Source organism: Ictalurus furcatus, chromosome 11 (genome assembly GCF_023375685.1).
Source record: "Ictalurus furcatus strain D&B chromosome 11, Billie_1.0, whole genome shotgun sequence".
Classification (NCBI taxonomy): Eukaryota; Metazoa; Chordata; class Actinopteri; order Siluriformes; family Ictaluridae; genus Ictalurus; species Ictalurus furcatus.
Window position 1 is genome coordinate 28,566,613 of NC_071265.1, and position 23,291 is coordinate 28,589,903.

The 23,291-nt window shown below is 41.5% G+C and overlaps 1 protein-coding gene across 2 annotated transcripts in view; it reads left to right on the forward strand.

Annotated features, from left to right (window-relative positions):
- The window catches only part of LOC128614673 (pre-B-cell leukemia transcription factor 1), an 84,979-nt gene that overhangs the window by 49,364 nt on the left and 12,324 nt on the right, over positions 1–23,291 (forward strand). For both annotated transcript variants that reach the window (XM_053636216.1, XM_053636215.1), the window contains exons 3-5: positions 16,788–17,032; positions 20,491–20,681; positions 21,948–22,083. In XM_053636216.1, the coding sequence (XP_053492191.1) occupies positions 16,788–17,032; positions 20,491–20,681; positions 21,948–22,083 (572 nt within the window). The remainder of the gene's footprint in view (positions 1–16,787; positions 17,033–20,490; positions 20,682–21,947; positions 22,084–23,291) is intronic.

A 23,291-nucleotide genomic window follows, 5' to 3' on the forward strand; every position in this document is an offset into this window, starting at 1 on the left:
TCATCCGCCACTACAAATTGCCTCTACTTTTCCCACAGCTCAAAGACGATCTCGCTAACACACTCGCTCTTTCTTTCTTTCACCTCCTCCTCTGCTTGCTCGTCCCCTTCTCCCAGTGAAAAATCGCTCCCCCTGCAATTTCTCACACTGCACTTTGAGGTAAATACATACGGCTAGCCTGAAGCATTAGCATGCAATTATTCAGACAACTGTCAGACCGCGTGGCATTAGAATGAACTGTGTGTGCGCGTGTGCGCGCGTGTGTGTGCGTGCGTGTGTGTTAGTGAGTGTGAGTGCGTGATCAGCATGTATATGACAGGTTTAGTGTTCGCTGCCTCATCGCAACAACTCTGCCGAGTTTCTCTGAACACTTTGCAAACTCACACTTTTGTTTCAGCTCTTGCTCCCTGACGCCTTCCTGCTCTGCTGAGGCAAAACTCTGACAGTGTGTGTGTGTGTGTGTGTGTGTTTCTTCTGCTAGGAGTGTTCATGAATTAGCATTGTGTATCCGGGACACACAGGTGCTGAGAGAGAGGGGAAGAGAGGGAATGTGAGAGGAGGAGAGAGAAAGCGAGAGAGCTAGTGAGATGGAGTCTCAGAGCTGTGCAGCATGTAGGTCAGAGTCAGAGCGGCTTTCTCAGTCAGCCTGTGACTGCAGTGAAGCCACTGAGACACACAGCTCAGCTCCTCACACACACACACACACACACACACACACACCATTCCCTTCAGCATCAGGGACTTGTGTAGTCTGACACACACTCTCACATCCTGTCTGTGAGGGAATCTCCTGTGAAAGCACGGTTTGTAGTTTTGTGGAATTTTTGTCACTTTTCCTTAAAATCAGCATTAAACAGCGCGCGTGTGTTATAAAGATAACTGACACTGACACTCCTTTTAATAAATGCAGATCAGGATTCTGAGGTACCTGAATATCTTAAACCTGAATCCAAATGTACTGCCCACTGTCTTCTTCCACTCTTTCTTTTTCTCACGTTCTGCCCCTTTCTCTCCCTGTGCATTTCCATCTCTGTCTCTACCATGTCTATGTCTATCTCTATCCTATCACTCATTCTTTTCCTTCTCAGGTTCTCAGTCTCATTCTTCCTGCTCTTTCTTCTCAATATGTCTTTCTGACTCTTCCCACTGCCTCTCTCTCTCTCTCTCTGTCTCTCTCTCTCTCTTCTCTCTCTCTCTCTCTCACCCTTGCTCTCCTTCTGTCTGTGTCACTGCTTGAAGAGGAGATGAAAGGTTAGCCGTTTTCAGTTGACTTTTCGAAATGAGCTTTCATTAAATCTAACCTTGACAGAATTAGGTATATGAACCTGTGCTTGAGATGCTCCGAATTAAAGTCATTAATGACCTTCAGACGGTTTAATTTACTGAGATATTGTCCCCCGTCCCTTTCTCTCTTTCTTTCCCTCTCTCACGCTCTCTCTCTCTCCACCTCTGACCCATTCTTCCTCCACATATGGTATTAATATTCCTTTCATCATCCCAATACTGATAGTCTAAGATATACTTCACCAGCCATGATCTCTCTCTCTCTCTCTCTCTCTCTCTCTCTCTCTCTCTTGCTCTCGCTCTCCTCTCGCTCCATCCTCTCTCCACTGTCCCTTTATTCTTTCACTCGTTTTGTCTTTTGATTGACAGCAGAGGTTCCTCCTGACCCATATTAGCATCTGCTCCATGACCCAGATTGGGTGTGTGTAACAAATGGCTTGGCCACCCTCACCACATTCCCACTCTTCTTCCTTTCATCACCATGAAGGGACGAATGGATGAAGGGGATGGAGAGATAAAGGGGGACGTCAAGAGCCACTGATAAGAGTTTGTGTCCCGAGGGCCTGGCCTATCTGGGGCTCCATGGACGAGAATTTCCAGTCGGTCATTTCTGTGTGTGTGTGTGTGTATGTGTGTGCGCGCGTGTGTGCGCGTATGTGTGTGTACTGCATTACTATTCATGGGAATGAGATGACAGGTTGAGGAAGAGGCCGCTGATGGATGTGATGGAGCAAATCCTCCTCCATTCATCATCCTGTATTTTCACCTGCTAATGTTTGCAAGATGGACGCTCGATAGCAAGCTAATGGTGGCAAAGCAATTTCGAGGAGGGAATGAAGCTGGGAATGTGCGGCTGTTTAAATTCCCGTCTGTATTTAATCATATCCCAATCATCATTCATGTGAGCCGAACATGACGAAGCTATGTTTTGTTTCCTCATAACTGAATAATATGGAAGTAACATACTTAGTGTCATTATTTAGCCCAACTTTCTAGTCTCCATCTTTCACATATCAGTAGACGACCATTATCCGATTGTTTCTATGGTTACATCTCTGAGGGTGTCATCTCGCTCTGTTCATTACAACACTGTGTCCATGCAAATACTGCATTAAAAAAAACAACCTCCTTTATGCATAATGAAAATTGTTAGTGTAATTAAAATGTTAACAGTTTTATTTGATATGATAATGTGTACTATAAGACACCCACAGGCAAACAACTAGCTTCCGTAATCACGGTAATCAAAGAACTACAACTAAATTGTAACAATGCTCCGTTTACACTCGCTTTCTTTTTTACAGTTTGTTCGTCAGTGTGACGCTGTAGAATTTTGTCTCATCTGCTCGTGCAGTAATGTGATTTGACATGTTTGGATGCGTTTTGTTTTATTCCGCAGAATAGCAGGTAGACACTCAGCGTCACTTACACAGCTTTTCCCAAATGATGGAGGCCCCTGGGAATTTCACCTCTTCATCTCTCTCTCTCTCTCTCTCTCTCTCTCTCTCTCTCTCTCTCTCTTGATGTGAAACAGGCTCTGAGTCAATATCATAGAGAAAAACAGTGCATCTCGGAGGAGAGAATAATATAGCTCAACATTTAATATACAGCGCTACCGCACTTAGAGTTTTTCCTTCTAAATAACTTTATTTACAATTTTCTAGCAGGTAGGTTCGATTTGAAATTCTACCACTGCTATATGAGATTGCATAGTGCCACTAATTGACATCCCTTACTGTATATATGTTTACTTATATCATCGTCAAATCAGATTTCCTGACGTCACTGCTAGGCACATACCGATAAACAGTTCTACAGTACAGTGGGTCTGAAGTATCATTATTACAGCCGTGTTGTGTATAGCGTTTACACTCGTGAGATAAAGGCTGTGCCTTTCAGAAGGAAGCATCAAGACATCTGTCTTCTAAGAATCCTTGTTTACTGTGCAAAAGTAATGTTTTAAAGCGACGTTAGGCTTAATGTGTTTCGCTGTCATTGCTGTAGCTCGGTATAATCTCAGGCCATGGCTTACATATTTTTGATGTAAAAAAAAACATGGCTTGTTTTCTGGTGAGCATTTTCTAGCTTTATGTCGGGACCACGAATCCCATGGCTGGGGTGTCTTAGCAGCGAGTGGTCCCTCGGGCTTTCGCATGATGTTTTAATGAGAGCTGGAAGCTCGCAAGGCGCTATGCCGAGCGCTCTGCTGCATTTCCTTAAACTGCCAAGTAAGAGGCCCATTAATAATGCAGCTCATTAATGTGTGTAATTAATCGGGAGTGGTGTAACGGGAAAAGCTGGAAGGGGAGGGCGCTCAGGGAGCCGGGCTGAACCCCGCTGAGAATGAGGGAGAGAGAGAGAGGCTGCAGCGCACCACACGCCGCCGACTAATGCATTATTTATCTATCCGCAAGAGAGAGAGAAAGCAGCAAAAATGAAAAGAGAGACCAAGAGCGAGCAAGAGAAAGACTCTTGCATAGGCCAAGTCACTGCTGGCATGCACTGAGATATTTGTAGGCAACGCAGCCAATCAGGAATGCAGCAGAGGCACAGTAGGTGAAGTGTGTGTGTGTGTGTGTGTGTGTGTGTGTGTGTGTGTGTAATAATAATGAGTGTTGGAGACTGTGTTTTTATTGTGCCTTCTTAGTGTTGCTTTGCAAAGGTCAGTGTCTTGGATGGCATATTCAGGCCCTTGTTCTTTTGGTTGACGAAACCTGACTGGTGAAAAAGGCTGACACACACTCGCACACTTCTGGCTCACACTCTTGTTTAGAGCATGTGCAAAATTCCTCAAGCTGACATTTCTCTTGCTTTTATTGAGCTGAACCTTTTGGAGTGATGTCAGATACATCAGCATCAGTAAGATTTACCGAGGAGAAATCTGCTTTGCCAGTCGGCATGTGCCGCCAATCGGTCACACCATATTTCTCGATATCGCTATCAAAGGCGCTTTGAATTATCGTCACCGTTTCCATCATTTTCATGGTTAAATTTAGCTAACTAATGTACGCCTGTCAAAGAGAGCACGCAGAGTGCCTAGAGGACAAGCCGCGTTAGCTTGCTGTTCACTACGAAAGTGAAATCTATTTAAAACGCTTTGTTATGCTGAGAAGCTAGTGAATGAACAAGTGTCACATGTACATAATCATTTTTTCAGCAATACTGTGATACCATAAAATGAAGAGATATCAACGCTTAGGTATTTACCATAATGTAAAAATGTATATTCCCACTGCTTTTAGTGGCTGCTCACAATGACACTGACACAGTAACAAGCAAATATGTAATATGTTTTTTTTGACCATTTAGGGCACGGATTTAAAAAATCCCAGATTTTTTCATTGTTCTGTGAATCGTATTGATTTACTTTGCTTAGTAGTTTGTAGTTACTCCACTGTACGATTTAAGATTGATCGTTTATTGAAAAATTAGTAGTAAAAACATCACTCAGTACGTTTACATGGACAACAATAATCTGATAATTAACCCGATTAAGACGATACTCTGATTAAGAAACTAGCATGTAAACAGCGATTATTGCTGACCTTAATCCGATTAAAGTCATACTCAAAGTAAACACAAATGGAATTAAGACGTGTGGAGTATTCCTGTTTTATTCACATTATCGACGTGTATTACAGACAGGTACACACCTTAATCACATTATTAACGTCGTGTGAGAGTTTTCACTGCATTTTGTGACAGGAAACGTACACACACGGCAGTGCTCAACCGTTTGACAGTAAAGGAGAGAGCACGGCTGCGTCTGAAACTGCATATTTACCTACTGTATAGTAGGCGAAATACACGTATTTCAGCTACTATATAGTAGGTAAGTACGCGGTTTGGGACGCAGCCCGTGGCTTCAAGCAGTCGTCTAGTTTCACGTATAGCACGACAAATAATTTACTGCACTTGAAGCTTTTGTAAAATTAAAACTAAAAAACACCCAGAACTGTATACGGTACCACAACGAAGACGAACTGTATGTCGATACGTGAAACTCTGGAGGGACATCGGACGGCGTAGCGTGGGGACGTAATGATGTGGGCTGTTAATTGAACTATGTTCTATAACATGTACCACGAGAACTAAAGGAATATTCTAAAAGCGACTCATGTAAACACCTTAATCACAATACTGTCTTATTCAGAATAAGGTCAGTAATTACATTACTGCTGTCCATGTAAACGTAGTCAGTGATAAATAATTATTCTTCTAGCAAGTTGCATGGCATGTAAATCCAGCACTGCAAGAACTCAGGGTGAATACAGATGTTTGGTCATCAGCTACTGCACAGCAAAATCGCCTATAGGCGTTAGTGCTGAATAAACACCTGCAGTGTTTATATATCTCAAACTGGAATCTGAAAGTTAATTTAACACTAGGTGTTACTTCACTGTGTGGTTGACAGTGTTTTATATGAACGAAAACAGTGTACGTGCAAATATGGGTATCCAGAGACGCCAATCAGCTAACAACACAGTGGATGCAAATTGGTTAATGACAAGTTAAGGCTCACTAGGTTGGATGCAATGTATAAAAAAAAGTGCAAAGTCCACATTGTAGTTTAACCTTGGCCTACTGTAATCCATGACTAAAATGTAACGTTGACAAATTACATTGACCAGCTCAATGTCTTTCTAAAAATTGCCCAGTCTCGAGGGAATCAGCTTCATCTGGCAACACTGAACACGTTGTTGGCATTGTGTGAAAGCATCAGTGGTGAGTTACCATATCTCGCTTTTTTTTTCTGAATTTGCTCTTTATAAATGGAAACAACATGATTGTTTCAGTCAAATTGTATTAGCATTGTGAACTAATAACATTTTTTAAAATACATTTTTAGGTGTAGTTATCAGTAAGCATTTGATGGCAGAAAATGTACCAAGGCACATTAAAAACTGCGCATGCACACTTGTGGGATCTCAAGACTACCGAAGTGCTCATAATTAAGATTTGTGATGATTTATTTTATTTTTCTTCAGAAACAGAGTTTATTTTCAGATCACTAGTGTAAAATCCGATTGTGAACGAATGCGTTTCTTTGTGTTAAATGGCACTGTTTGCAGCTTAGTCTTGTCACTTGGCACTGCAGGCTTTGCTGCAGATAACACAAAATGCAGCAGATCGTCTGGAGTATATGTCGCCCCACCCCGCTCTGCTGCTGCCACTCGCCGCTCCTCTGCTGCTCCAGATGTGCTGTAATTTACTGCGACTTGGCTAATCAGAGTAATTAAGGATTAATTACTGTTAATCACTTTTACATAAACTTGTTGGCGGTGAGAGAGAGCGACGCTCTATGAAATATGCCACACAAGCGCACACAGATGGAAAGAGGGCTGGGAGGGAAGGATTAGAGAGAGGGAGAGAGAGGGAGAGAGAGAGGGAGAGAGAGGGAGAGAGTGGTGGGGGTAGTTGGAAGCCTGGCATTTCTCCCTTTGCTAAATTTCCCAGGAGCTTCGTGCTCAGCCGATTCTGTTTCCGAAACACCATAGTCTCTTTTCCACTGCAGGGCCGAGCGTCTCTGAGCACGGGGAGTAACCGTTGCCGTAGTGTTTCCACATGGCTTACACAGACATTTCTTCAGTGCACTCAGGTAACCACACTGAGTGCAGAACCATTTGGGTTGGACAGCTTAATGACGTAGGTACCGACTTCCTCTTTTAGCGCGCATTGTCAGCTCGGCTCAGAGAAAAACTCCACAGATGGGGTCATGGTCAGAAGATGAAAGCCTTGTTCTAATTACGATTAAAAAAAAGAAAATAAATACAATCCTGAATCCCACATATCATGATTTAGTCAGAACCAGGGGTGAAGACTAGTGGATATTTATTACATCTGCGAGAACAGGAGAACTGATTTTGCAGCGCAGTAGACAGTGTTTAAAAAAAAAAAAACATTTTATAGAAAATAACGTATTCAATAAGCTGGTGTTATGCCGAGCAAATATCATTACAGTAGCAGGGATTTGTGTTCATTACACCCAACTCTAACTCTAACTTTAATCTCTTCACGCTCTTTTGAATATTCTACAGTATAATACAGCCTACCATTATTTACAACATACATGATATTGTAATTGTAGATGTGTCAAAATATCATCACTATCCCAGCATTCAGTTTGGAAAAGGACATAAGGCGGGGAGGGGGGGAAGGGTTTGGGGGGGATGACAATCAGACTGTTGCTCTGACTAAAGAATCATATTTTATTTTTTTGTTGTTTTTTTTTTTAAATGACAAAACTGTACAATATAGTAAATAATTATGATGATGAAATGCATGAATGTATAGAATATCGTTTTAATGTGTGATGTATAGCACAGAGCCTCCTGTTTTAGGATGAAAAGTGTCTGGACGGTGTAGAGTGAGTGAGTGAGTGAGAGAAAGGCAGGTTTGAGTGCAGACGACCCCGTTTTGCCTTTTCCCTAACGCACAGTGACGGGGAGGACGACTGCAGTGTCAGCAGGGCTGTGTGTGAAGCGCTGTGTGAAGTGACCGTCCACCCCTGTCTTGTCTTGTGTGGGTGATGGTGTCTCCACGTCCCCTTCTCCCCCCACTGCGCGTCCCGCTTTAGGAGACTGACATGCTCGCTACCTCCTCCCGAAGGGAAAAAGAGCCAGAGGGGAGCTTTTAATGACACACAGCCAGCCTTGCCCTCGGGGAGGAAGTGGACGCTACGTTAATGCAGCTACATTTATTTCACATTACACTGCACAGACACACACACACACACACACACACCAACAGCCTGGCTGTTTATTCACTGTACAAATGTATAAACATAAACACACGCTGTCCACACGCATGGCACATTGGACCTGCTTATGCTTTGACTGGTCCTTAAAACACATCAGCCGGAGTGTCAAGTGTTCAGATACACAGCTGAAGAAATGTAGCTTTATACAAAAAAAGAAAATAAAATAATTATCCGTATCAAGCCTACACTTAAACATAAATACATAAATAGTTCTTTGTTGGAGTGAAAAGCGTTCGATCCCAGCTGAGGATCTGTCACTTGAGCTCGAATGCCTGTTAGTGTGGGTAAAGCTCATTTTGTTCACTTATTTTGGTTGCACAGCTGAAGACATTTAGCTTTAAGCTAAGATAATTATGCCTGTCAAGCATCTAATTACATATAAATACACAAATAGTCATTTTGAGCTATATGCTTTCATTCAGCTCAGCTTTTCAAACCCTTGGCATGTTCGAGTGTGTACAAAGCCTCCAGGCTTGCAATTTGGAACACAGCCCTGATTAGCAGGAGCACGTAGGCAAGATCACGTAATATCAAAGAGCGAGGAGGAAGAGTCCTGGCCCGAGGCTGCATTATATTGTCCTTTTTGAAATGAGGAGCACCATTTTCTTAATGAATGGCTTTCACTCGGAGATTTTCTCTCGCTCGCTTGCTCCCGCTCGCTCTCGCTCTCGCTCTCTCTCTCTCTCTCTCTCTCTCTCTCTCTCTCTCATTCTCTCTCTCTCCATCCTCCAGCCGGGGCCGTGTCATTACCAGCCACCCTCGGGCCCGGCTGCCCTCTAATGATCGTAATTAGCATTATTAAAGCCGGATCGAGCACCCTAACAAAGGGATGCCTCCTTGCACCGGTCCACCGAGCTGTAAGCTCACGGTCCTACACACTCCAGGGACAAACAATTTCGAGATAAGGAATAATGCGTACACACACACACACACACATACACACAGAGCTTTAATCCAGCGCCTGTCATCTCCGCTTCAGCCACTCGTCACACCTCCACACACACAGGGACTTATTCTTTTAATTGATTATTTAATTTGCAATTTCGTTCTGATTTAGATGATTAATTATCCTCCATGATAGGAAAAGCTAGCCATCCATTAAAGATTTTTTTCTTTTTTTCAAAAAAATATTTTTCTCAATTTTACTGGCTTTTTCATGCTAATTATTAATGCATGATTTTATTTATTTATTTATTTATTCATTGCTTGCTATTCTGATCTGCCCTAAGCAGGCATCACAGCATGGCTGCATTAGCAGCTTAGTGGCACGAGGTGGCCTGTATTTAACAGTGCCGAGCCTGACGTCCTCCTCCCGGTGTGTGCGTGCGAGTGCCTTGGTTCCTTTTCCGTCCCACTACCCCCGCGCCTGTATAATGAATTCTGCTGCTGTTGAATTAGCATGTAGCTGTCGCTTCGACTCTGCTGCTCGAGTCGTGACAGGACCACCACCACCACCACTCTCGCTCACAGTCGACCCTCCCTGATTTATCAACCGCCGGGCGCCGCAGCCGAGCGCCACAGCCTACTGAATCAGTGCCGTGCAAAATAAAAAAACACGCGAGCCGAGCTGTCGGCATAAATCACAGCCCACCAGAAAGGGTTAATTATGCAAATGGGACGCGACTCCAATCCAGTGCTCCCCGCGTCTCTGTTGTTTTTGATTCAGGCTATGAAAAGATGTTCCATTCTAATGATTTATTATTGCAAGGAGGGGGAAAAAAAATTACATTTTGTTTCCTGTTCTCAGTGGTTGGTGCTTCAGGTGGAACATAATGCAGTCAGTCTAGTTTTTCTCCCACTTGAGAATAAGAGAATTTACACATTAGCTCCGTGGACTATAAATATATGCCCTGGTGTGGGCAATGTGGCAAAATATTATATTATGAAGCTATTTTACATACAAGCTGCACAGATACAACAGGCCAGTGAAACCACAGTGTTTCACAGCCGGGTAAAAAGCTCTCTGAATAGCTATGATTTTAATATGGTTTGAAATTTCGTGCGGATCCAATATGACACTTTTTTAAATCATGAACAGGAAGTGGCAAAAATATTATGTAAAGGTGGTAACTAGGGATGGGAATTTGCCTAGACCACCTTATTCATGATTGCTAAGATATTTTATATATAAATATATATATATAATATATGTGTGTGTGTGTGTGTGTGTGTGTGTGTGTATATATATATATATATATATATATATATATATATATATATATATATATATATATATATATATTTAAATCGACAACGGATTTTTAAAAAGATTAATGAAATGACTTTAAGTACTAGTAAAAATGATTACTCAGAAGTAACAGCAATTTTCAATCATGTGTGGATTTATTTATTTAAATTTTAAAGCCAAAAATTCTATTAGAGAAGCACTTTGACTCATTTTGATGATGACGATGCCTTTTTGCGGTCTCGCCCACACCTAATACACATTACAGCTTTATAGAGTTGTTTTGAAAATGTTCCTGGTGACATGTCAGCGCAGTGTCCTGAAACAAATTCCAGTACAAAATTTGAATAGGCAGGTTGCATATTTGCATTTTGAGCCATTGTGGTATGTGTAATTGCTGACTTGCTGGTGTGTGTCACTCACTATCCACTCTACTACTAAAATGCAAAACTGTGTGTGTGTGTGTGTGTGTCCACATGCGTCACATCTGCCTAAAAGTGACAGCGCAGCCCAACATTCATTCATTAAACATCAGCATCTCCCATCGCCGCATTGCTATGTCAACATGAGCTGCGAGCTTCGGAGCGGATTACGCTCTGTTGCGGCTTTTGACAGACTGGTGTTACCCAGCGCTAATCTGATGGGAAGAGATGTATGGGGAGGTGAATACGTTGTGTTGTGACTGTCTCTTGCTGTTATTATAGCGTCATTCAGAGCTCGGGATGAGATTTAGGCGCCACGGGCTGGAGACGAAGCCGAGCAAACTGTCTCTTTGCTTATCGATTGAGTTCTTTTATCAGCGATAGGGCACATTTTTGTGTGGGGCGGGGGGGTGTGGGAAATCCTGTTTGTGGTTTATGGGTTATGGGTTTATATTTGTGCCTGGAATAATGTGATACATTCAAGACATGATGATTGTACAAACAAGTACGACAATTATTCAGTGCAACACAATAACTACTTACAACTTTCCATAAAGCACAGAATTGAATACCATATGGCACTGAGGCAGCAGTGTGTTATTATAATCTAACTACGCTTATAAAAAAAGGTTTATTTTTCATTTTTAAATGCGCTTGGTTATAAACGGCTGTACAAGTCATTGGGATGTATTTTCATCCAGAATTTTGTAATCGTGGAGTGACACAGGACGTGAAATGAAATCAGTAATTATCACAGAATCACATGAGATGAAGAGCAGAAATCACCGAATTATAGCTGTGTTTTCCAGAAGTGGTATAAAATATATGAGGCAGCAACGGGAAGTCGTCGATTATTTGATCTAATAGACAGAACTGAGGAAGTGCATCTTATACTCTGGAGTGACCTATACTCTAGAAAATATGTATCTATTTAATAATTATGACAGGAAAAAATGGCTTTTTTTCCATTGGATTCTGGCTTCATATTCATCAGATCAGCTTTACAACAAGCACTGTACATTATACACTAACATATTCTGCCGGTAATGCAAATTAAGCTTTGTGAGACGATGTGCTGTCGGTGTTCTGAGGCTCCAGGAAATGCAGTTTGGTGCAAAAAGCCATGTGTTTGCATTTTGGCTTCCTTCTTCTCCTCTTGGACATGTTTCAATCATGTAAGGGAAATGAGTGGCCTTTGCTTGTTCCTTCTCGTGCTTGTTCAATTAAGCCTCACTACAAAAGAAGCGTTAAGCCACAGCGATGGCCAGCCCCATTTATAGCACTTCAGTTAATATTTCAGTATCCCACGGAGCCTAGGCACAAGGCAGGCAGCCATGTTGAATGTTTAGTTAATGGAAAACACAGACGGCTGGGAGCACTGCACATTCAGCAGTGCACAGTAACACAGCAGGGAGGGGAAAAAAAAGTAGGCAGGGTTTTAAAAAGCAGTCATCGCGGGCGAAGGTGCATAAATTCTGCTCCGGCCTTCCATTCCTCACGGGTTCCTTCAGAAAACCCTCGGCTTTCCGAAGAAATGAAATGAATCGCCTCCGATAAATGAGCGCACGGCAAAGAGAAATCCATCGTGCGCTAAGCCTGTGGCTCGGGTTTTTATTAAATATTGATTTGATTTGTAAAAGGCCAGATGTGCAGAGGTTGAACAAATGTCACAGACTCCCATTTTATTTAATCTTTTTCTGGATTATCAGCTTTACAAAGTAAAAACTAACAATAGTTTTGGCCTTTTGTACAGCCATGTCTGGCTTAGTAAACCCAAATCCAGTAATATACATTTGAGATATCTGCAGCGCAGTGCGCTTAGTCTGCTATGCCATGAATAGACGTACCAATATGACTTTTTCTTATCATGATAATTAGTCTAGCATTGTAGACTAGTCAAGGATTGTCTTATACTGGACATGTTATCATTGGGCAGTATTTTAACAATCGGTCACGTCTCATTCCGAAGCTATGGGTTTTACATGTTCTTCAAAACACCTTTTCTGGAAATCTAAATTCGTCCAAACTGAGCAATGTTAGAAATCAGCTGTACTAATCCTTCCTTTTAAATAGAATAGACTTTATCTATGGCCAAAATCTCTGCGTGCCTAGTGCAGGGATAGTGTTGGTACTTGTTGGTGTTTGGCTCTGGTAGGTTCCAGAACAGCCAGAATATTTATTTTTTTTTACGCTGGGGGGGATGAATCAAAATGTTTTCCAACTGACAGGATAATATCATATACTTGCAAGTTCAAGGCCATAATGACCAGCTGAAGGAGTTAAAAGTACTTTTTGTCCAAGCCAAGAAACTAGCCAGCGATTGTGAATAAACAAACAGCTGCCCAGGTTCATTTTCAGTCAACACACTGAACAATGAGGACACATAGATCTCAATATGAAGCATTTTTTACTATCTAATACAACGCACACGCTTATTCAACTCCATTTTCGATGAGGACTCACCCTCAGTGTGTGTCTCAAGATTTAAACAGAGAAAGTTAGAGCATTTTATTTGTTAAATCAGGACTGAGAGAGTGAGAGAGAGATCAGCAAAGCACACATATCAGCTTGTTTCAGATCACTGTGTTGTTCTGGTGGAGAGAAAGTATGGAGCTGAGGCTGGAAAACATTAGAAGGAATCAATTAGGCTGCCATTAAGAAGTAAAGTGGCCCTCACTGAATCGTGTAATTATGACCTTCAGCAAAGCCACAGTTATAGAAGCACAATACCCTCCATCTCTCTTGTGCTCTCTCTCGGTCTCATTTAGCCTTAATTGTATTTATTTAGGATAATATATTGTATGCTTTTAATGACATGCTTTAGGTTAAGCAAGAGATAAATCTTCATTTGTCTTGCTTAGACATGGCTGGGAGATTACAAGTATAGACAGTTGTAAAGCATATGGCAAACGCAATAGAGAATTCACTGAATATGTTTTTATGAATCTTCATAATCTTAATTATATCACTTTCAACCACCGTAATACCATTCTCTACAGAGAGCAACTAAAGTGCCAGATATTGTCTATGCACTGGAATTAGGGATATAATAATATCACTAATATAATAGAACTTCATAGTATTAATGGAGTACAGCGTTTGTCCTTACAAATCTGTTCAGTCTGTACACTGTCCAAACAAACTACTACTAAACTCAAAAACAAAGCTCGATGCTTATATATGGTATATATTTTGTATGTTTAGGATATGTCTTTTACTTAGTAGAGTGACTGTTATTTATAATCTTTGTACCACAGATGCAACGATGGAACCATGTCAAAGGATACCACCTAAAGTGCTGTTACAGCATAAATAATATGGTGTATTAGTCATTCTGATCATTTTCATTCCAAACCCACACTTGCTCTACACAATAGCAATGCTAAGCCTACATGTTCGAAGTCTTCCCACTACAGCCTGAATGAGCGTGGTCAGTTGAACATGATGTAAAAACTGCTGGATGAATGGTGGCTATGGCTCACAGATGCTCTCCAGCTGCACTCTGGTTTTTCTTGGCTGTGCCGTTGCTTTGGAATCACGTACAAACAGCAGAGCTGCTTAGAGACGCGCTCTCACTGGCAGAGGCAGATACAGCCATGTGGAGCGCTATTAAACCCAACTCAGTTCTGGTTCCTCGCCTGGCTGGGTTTGGTTTTCAAACTATGCAACCCTTGTGAATCTATCGTGTTTTTTTTTCTTTTAATGATTTCAGGAACATGGTTTTATATGACCTCATAAATTCTATATCTTTTCAAGGGGATTCATAAGAACAGACATTACTGCTTCTTTGATTCTTGCTTTTGATCCTGTCCTATATGTTTTTTTGTTTTTTTCCTTAACGAGTGTATTGGGTTGCACTGTTCATTTTCTGCCCTGCGCTGACCCAAACAGCTTTGCTCTTTAAGAGGCCGATGGTGGACGGGCCTCCAGCCAAGTAAAATAAACACGGGAGACTTGGCAGATGCGTGCTGAACGGTGTATGAATGAGGGGAATTTTTATGTTCCATTTTCACTCGACAGTCTAGACGGTTTATACCGTTTGGGAAGAATTCTCTCGGCTTTGGATTTCAGCTAAACGCTGCCCCGCGCTGCTCTGGCTGACATGATGTAAAGCGTGAAATGTTTGCTCTGTAATTCAGCTTGCATCAGACTTGCATCACACTCAAAGGGCTAAGAGTGCAGGGTTTATGAAGCCCAGGTCTGTTTAACTGGCAGCACTAGCAGTAGTGCATTCTTTTATAATTACGTTTGAAAGAATGCACTACAGCATAAGGATACACTGGAGCTCACACATAAATAAAAAACAATGCGCCTCGTTTATATTGTTTTTGAGCCATTTAAAGAAACAGTCATGCCGTTTTATTATTATTTTAGCCGGTGTCATTTGGATGGTCATCTGGATGGTGTGCCGTGTGACATCACAGTCTCGAATAATTTCTTATAATGTTTGTCTTTTTAACAATCTAAATCTAAAAAGCCTTCATCAGTTTATCATCAGTGGGCTTTTTTGTGAGTTATTTTGATGACGAAATGAACACTGAACGCTTGCAACATTATTGCGACTCATAACTACGTAATGTATAAATATCTATTTTTTTTTCTTTTAAAAAAACAGAACCTAGACAGGTGTATGTTATAGTCCAGAGAATACTGTAATACTTTTTAATTGATAGTATTTAACCACACGCTGTTTCATGCTCTGTGTATAAACTGTATAGCGGAGGAGGAACCTCCTGCTCTTGGACAGGATCTCTAAAACATTATGGGGTATTTTTAATAGTCGTGACATTAACTTCAGGCTTTTTCCTTTCTTTATTGGTCAGCGGCTGTGCCAAACCACAGTTTATGGGTTTGTGTTACATTGTGCCATGAACCCTGCTTCCTTTCCCCCAAAACATGGCTCTATCCCAATTACCTTATCAGGTCAGATTCAGTTTCAGACTCTAATAAAACAGAATGGCCGTGCAGCTCCTCTCTCCCATAAGGCTCAGCAACATGGCGTGGCTCAGTCGAACCCATGCTGGGCACAAGGCATGACCTCCTGACCTCTCCCACTCGCCAGCAGTCTCTAAATTTGCATGAGTACACTTAAAAGCAAGGGGGTGGGAAGATCAGTCCCTCCTACCCCCTCCTGGCGTACAGCAGGACTCTTTCTCACTAAGCTTGACCCCACGCGACGCCGCCCGATCCCCGCACCGCAGTCTGGAGTTAATGCACCGAGCGCTCGCTTTGTCTCTGTTTTAATGAAGTGCCTTTCTCTCTCTCTACCGCTTTCACTCCTGCACAATGGCATGCATAATCAGCATTAACGTGCAAGTGCTGCACTTGACTCTGGAGTCTCAAATCCATGTTGTGGCGAGGCGTCAAACCTCATGCGGAAATGATCGTCAACCTTTGACTTGCCTTCGACTAATTCAGAAAGGGTACACTTTCCCCGTTCACTCATTAGAACGAATGGAGAAAGTGTTTCTAGATCAAAGGGATGTGTGATAAAGAGTGTCTGGTAATTATTCTGTGCGTGTGTGTTGAAGATGGCAACCAGCTCAGCCTTTTTATGTGTGTACTGTATATGTAAGAAAGGGAGATAAAAAGAGAGAGTGATGAGAGCCCTCTAGTGCATTAGAGTAAAACTACAGGGAGGTTCCTCATTTCAGCACTGCATTCCCGTTATGTTCTTAATAAACCCTTGGCAATTTCCCATCATATCAACAACATGCCACAAATGCCCCTTTTACGCATAAGGGGATTGTGTAGTGGCATTTTTAAAAGGAGCATACTTGACCCCAGCTGCAAGAAGATTTATGGCCTTAGTCAGGGCTCTGATGAGGGAAAGTCTGTGAGGGCATGTTAAAAGCAGTAGATTTTCATTAATTGAGCTCTGCCAGGCAATGGGAAGTTTATGAATGAAACCAAGTGCGCTTTTATTTCATTGCTCTAAAATACTGCAAAGCTGACTGTAGCCTTTTTTTATTATTTAATTTTGGGCCCAATGAATGTTTCCTCTCATACATAGAAATTAATTGTGACTCAATGAGGCTTGAGCTGCGTTGCCAATCCTGCGTCTAATCCAGTCCATTCAGCATGTACTGCTTTCAGTGTTTGTTTTTTTACCATCTTCCTGCTTGCTTCGTTACAGTGCTGAGTATCCGAGGTGCCCAGGAAGAGGAGCCTCCCGATGCCCAGCTCATGAGACTGGACAACATGCTGTTGGCAGAAGGCGTGTCGGGGCCAGAGAAAGGGGGCGGGTCAGCTGCGGCCGCAGCCGCTGCGGCAGCGTCGGGAGGAGCCGGAGCCGATAACTCAGCTGAACACTCTGATTATAGAGCCAAGCTCTCACAGATCCGCCAGATTTACCACACTGAACTGGAGAAATATGAACAGGTAAGTGACTTTCGGAAAATTTGTCATGTATCTCCTTGAACTCCTGTTGTATATTCTGAAAAGGTGCATCAAAAGAGTTCCAGCCAAGCAGCCAAGCAGTCATGGGCTGTGTTCGAAACTAACAGAAAGACTTGCCAAACTGCTCTACTAAATAGTATTGCTCAAAATAGTACACCAGTAATAAATAAGTAATACACCAATAGTACATGATAGTACACTAATAGTAAACACTACCACAGACACAACTGAAAAACTACTAAATGTTTACTTTATCGCATTTCTATCTACAGTATATAGCAACTTTTATACCTCAGTCAAGCAGAAAACTTTCTGTATGCTTAGTCATTAAAAAAAAGAACAGTAATAAAAAAAAAATCTGTTTCTATTCAGATTTAAGTAAGCACAGATTCGAATAAATACAGGTAGGTGGAAAGCACACTATTGAGTTTCTCAGCTCAGTTCAACTCGATTCAATTTGAAAGAAAGATAATTCATTTAAGAAACAAACGTTACATATTTAAGAAAAAGTACACAGTGAAATGTGTATATGAGCAATAAACAAATGAAACAGAAGCAATTAAACAAGCAGTAAAACAGTTAAATGGTTACAATTTTAAGGAAAGTAGTTTAAAGTTATAGCTTTAAAAGAATCTTTACAACATGTGGTACATGACAGTAAAACATGAGAAGATAGTAGACAATCAAGTAAAGTTATCCAATGGTCAATAACGCACTATAGTTTTATATTTGAAACTATAAACCATGCTGTCCATCTATACTGCACCTACACAGCTTGCACCTGTGTATGTGTACAGTTAAATGATAAAAAAAGTCTTATATAGCACTTTTTTAACCTTAAAAGTTCTACAAAGCGCTTTACACTGTTTCATTCAGCCATTCTCTAACACACTCACACACCAATGGTAGCAGAGCTGTCATGCAAGGCGCTAGCTTGCCATTGAGAGCAAATTGGGGTTCAGTGTCTTGCCCAGGGACACTTCGGCATGTGGAGTCATGTGGGCCGGGAATCGAACCGCCAACCCTATGATTAATGGACAACTCGTTATACCCCAAATGATGCCCCAGTTAGAGGGTTATCTCATCTCCTTCCATGCACAGTGTGTGGTAATCATCCTCCAGCCCTTCTTCAGTGTCACTTTCTGACCGCAGCCCTACTGTAGCTACTGAATATCTGGTTTGAGGATTGTTTCTCAGTGCAGTAATGCTGTGCCTGATACGCTCATACCAGCAACACACACACTACCATATCAGTGTCATCGATGCTGTGAGTATGACTAATCACCCAAATGGCATGTTTGGTACTTAGGGGGACTGATACATTGTACATATCACCAGATAGACTACAGTCAATAATTGTGGGAATTCAAAGTGCACTTCATCACACATGGAAAACTAACGCTCGCTGTTTCAGACACTATAACAGGTTGGAAGTGCATATGGAATACTGTCCCATCATCAGTGTATGAAGGAGCAGAATGTTTGTAGCAGCCTGCTAAGTTCTGCTCAGATTGCTAATTACTGACGTGGGTTTTGTTGCTGAGCCGTGTAGATTATCGTGTTGAAAAATGGGTCTTTCCATTATTCAAGACGCCTGTAACATTGTTCCTCTCTCACACACACATACACAAACACATTTTAAAAGCGTATTGTCAGTTTCTATCAGACAAAGTGCACTCTTCTGTCTCACCCTTGACTGCAGAAGACGTGCTCCGTAACTGTCTCCCTCTCCAAAAGCGTGGTTACGGAGCTGCATAACTGTCTTACTCTCCAAAAGAACAATACTGAAGTTTCACATAAGCGTGTGTTCACTCTTTCGGGAGAGTAATAGGAGCTGGCTCATTTTGAGTACAATAGAGGTCTCGCTCTCTATCAGTACAGTACAGAAGTCGGTTCATGCTATCAGTATCCATAGAGAAGCTGTCTTACTCTGTCATCGCAGTAAAGGAGCTGTCTTTCTGTATGAGTGCAGTAGAAGAGATGTCACATTCTCAGTGTTACAGTAGAGAAGTCATCTCACACTATTCAGACAGCAAAAGAAGCTGTCTTACTCGCAACAGAGGAACTCCACAGTGATGGACGGGACAGCAAAGGAAGGTCTGATTTGCCAAAGTGCATGCTGGGAAGAGGCCAGGTGTCCATTCAGGCAAGGGCATTGAAACCTGTCACGCTCTGGGGCAGCAGACAGTCTTCCTAAACATACACATAAACACACCCGCATGCACAACCAGACCAGGCTTTTCTGTCTTGTCCTCTTTTGTCTTCTCATCTGGCCGTCGTCTCACAGCGTCACTGCTTTGTGTTGCACTCTGCTCGCTGTATGAACCTGCAGTGCTCATGTGCCAGTGAAGCCATTCTGAAATTGAGCCTGCAACAGGGCAAGTGGATTAAGTACTTCGGTCACTCTGTTTAGTTTTGCCAAATGACTTAATGGTGGGCAACCTGTTGAAGTGAGACAATATAGGAGGTGAATTAGATGGATAGGCTTTTATTTTTATTTTTTTAACTTTATTTTCTCCTCAATTTGGCCATCTGCCAATTCCCAAACACTAGCTCTGCCCATAACACAACAGCTACACGCACACACACCCACACACACGCAGATGGAGAGAAACACATTCTGTAGGTTTTGTAGGTCAGATTCATGACTCTTAACTCGCTTCAATGTGTTTTGTAGTTTGTCGTCAAAATAGCATTATATTAATGAATACAGTTTATCTATAATTCTATGATTTCCAAAGATCCTGTTAAGTCCAATACCAGATATCAGCTAACCAATGTATCAGTCAAGCCTTAAAACACAATGACATTATACAGCTGTAATTCTCGGTTTCTATATTGGGTAAGCTAAAATTGTATCCTGTATAATATTTCTACATTTTCTGCATAGTTAATCAAATCAGTCAACTCTTAAAGCTCAAATTATTTTAAGCAAGTAGCTCAATAGAAGCAGGTTTGTAATGAATTGATTTATAAAGTAACTTGTAATGCCTATAATAACTATTTTTCACCATTAACATTCTTTTTACCTGAAGGTCAGTAACAAGTTCACCTGCCATCATCATACTAGAGGACATTTTCATGAGACATTTTGTATCCTTACTATGTAGGTTTGTTATCAAACTGTCAGCAAGAGATGCAACTAGATCTTTGAACAGTGAATAAAGGTAACAAGGAAAGGCAGGAGAAAATGAAACGTTATTGTCGTAAAAGCACTATTGAGACCCGTGATACTGTCAGAAAAGCATATTATCAACTTCACCTTCACTTCACTGTAAGTTATGTCTGGCTCATCTGATCAGTTTCGTTCTGATTGGAGCTGCAGAATTGGACCCAATGTAGCTTTGAATAAGTCACACTGACTTGTATTGTCATCTTTAATGCTGAACATTTTGTCAATCTTTAATGCTGATCTCTGTGTGTTTTCTCTGTCTTTGCAGGCATGTAACGAGTTTACCACTCACGTGATGAACCTGTTGCGAGAGCAGTCGCGCACACGGCCCATCTCGCCCAAAGAGATCGAGCGCATGGTCAGCATCATCCACCGCAAGTTCAGCTCCATCCAGATGCAGCTCAAGCAGAGCACCTGCGAAGCAGTCATGATCCTCCGCTCCCGCTTCCTCGATGCCAGGTCTGTCATTTCATCAGTTGTTAAAAACTGCTATGATTTACCTGTTTCAAATTCTTTTTGCTAATGTAAGTCCAAAACTGAACGCACACATTGGCTAAAAGCAGTTTGCACTCCTTAGACACGCAGTCCATAGAAGAATACATCCACGTTATTTGTTAAGAGACAATGACACTAAGGCTTGCCTTAGTTTGTGTACATTTTACCCTTTGAATTTTAAAACAGGCTTTTTATAACTGATGCCCCAATGAATATATTTTCCAGTCATTTATACTTCCCTCTGATTGTGTAGGTGTTACTGTCTGTTTCTGCATACAATGATAACATTGTTTAGCTTCTTTTGTGTATTAGTGTATACAACAGCTCAGACCCATGCGCTCGCTCTTGCCACCTCTCCATCTCTCTTCATAACGGCCTGTTCCCAGCGACAGGCATGTCTATGTAATCCTAACACTCGTGCAGTTTAATTGTGCAGGTTTGCATCACACTGTTACTGAGGTCCGATCCATATACGAGCCTCTACATGCCAAAGAGTGTGCCATGCTTTCCTCCTTTAATGTAATCACTTGTTCCTTTTGATGCATGCCTGGGATTTGCATATATTTCTTTGAGGATAAATCACACTGGAAGCCTTGAGTTGGAGGCATAACATTTAAATGAGCATCTCGCTCCCTTTTCACCATGCACTATCCATTCTACTGCAAATGATGGTGGAAAGTCTCTCCCTCCCCACTCCTGCCTGCTCAGTTCTTCAGCTTAATTCTTTCGCAGGCTGAGACCATGCTGTGCTCATTTGCATATGGTGAAGAGGGGCTTTGTGGGTAGGCAATCGTCTCGCTCTGTGTTGCGGGGGAGAAGCTTGCAGGGTTCACCGCTGCATATGCAAAGCCCCCATGAGACATGCCACATTCACACACTCTTAACCCAGGAGATGAGCAAAGCTGGCACCCACCACTGCCTTCCTCTCCTCCAAAGCTTTTAAACCTCCTTCAGCACGTGTGTGAAGCCTGTACTGCGCTTCCTCGTGAATAATAAAATGTTCCGAATGTGAAGTGGCACATGTTTTTGCCAGCGATATCCCAACACGCATGCCAAACATAACTTGCATATGCAATAAAGCCATGAACAAAATGCAGAGGGAGAGGATCTGTTATTAGATGAGGTAACATTAGTATTCAGTTGCACTAGTCAAACTTCTTCTGAATCCCAAAACATGTCATCTCTCTCTCTCTCGCTCTCTCTCTATCTCTCCCTGCTCCCTCTTCACAGGAGGAAAAGACGAAACTTCAACAAACAGGCCACCGAGATCCTGAACGAGTACTTCTACTCCCACCTCAGTAATCCGTATCCCAGTGAGGAGGCCAAGGAGGAATTGGCCAAGAAATGCTCTATCACTGTCTCCCAGGTAGCTTCTGCTTTCTTTACAAATCAAGCTCTTAATTATACATTTGAATTACCATTTATACTCTACGTATGTCAGTGTAGTCGCTCTAATAGAATAACCTGGAATAGCTAGCATGGGTACATTTATTTTCCTATATTGAGACACTTCTAATGTTAGAATATAACCATGATCATAAATCATAATTATAAATAACAGTTTATGTTAGGCCTATATTTTTGCTTTGCTAACACAATTACACTCAGAGTTTTAATTGTGCAAAAAAATAATTAGTCATAGGTGACAGTGCATAGAAATTGCTAAATTAAAAGTGACACGAACAAAATGAGATAACACCCTCTGAGACAAAGCCATTAAAATAGTAGGTAATTAGAACTCTAGCTAAATAAAATGACAAGGTTTTTACCATCTATGGTCTGAATGGGACTTTTCTGTCTGCTTGCCTCTCAGGCAAGTCAGTGAGAATTTAACTGCCTGCTCTTATATCTTGTATCTAAATGTTGGAGTAACAAATGGACATGAACAATATGAGGCTTGTGCACCACCGAGACACTTACCTTTTCTGTGATGAATAGCATTGAGTAAATGGCATTATAAAGCTCAAATGCTTACTGTTGTCCCAGATTTTGTGTTAGCCTCCCGCACATTTCCAAACCTTATGTAATCCTGCAATAGATGTCTAGAGCCCATTTATATATCCAGTTTCTATCCATGATTCTATCTGAGTTCTCCACATCAGAGAAATCATAGAGCTCTAACGGTATTAAAGTACCATTACAGTAAGTATATACAATAGTAAACTACAGTATACTACCATTGTATACCATTATATTATACTTCTTTTTCATGTTATTGCAATCCGTTTTTACTACTTTTACTAATTGCACATTGGATTTTGAACCAGTTATATATACATACTGTACATCAATTTAACTACCATTGCTACATGTGTGTATGAATGCATGGAAAGATGCTCACCTTCTGTAGAGCACCTATAATTGCTTAGTGTGTTAGCCCATATGTAATGATCCTCGATTATGAACACCTGTGTTGCTGCACGTAAATATTCTGCACCTGCTTATGTTAAATGGATGATGCTCAAAAAAAAAAAAAAAAAACACTTAATGAATCCGGTGTGACATAATTTGACGATGCATCTGGGTGCCGTTCTCGAACAGACTCTGCTCAGAATGATTGGTTGAGCGCGTCTG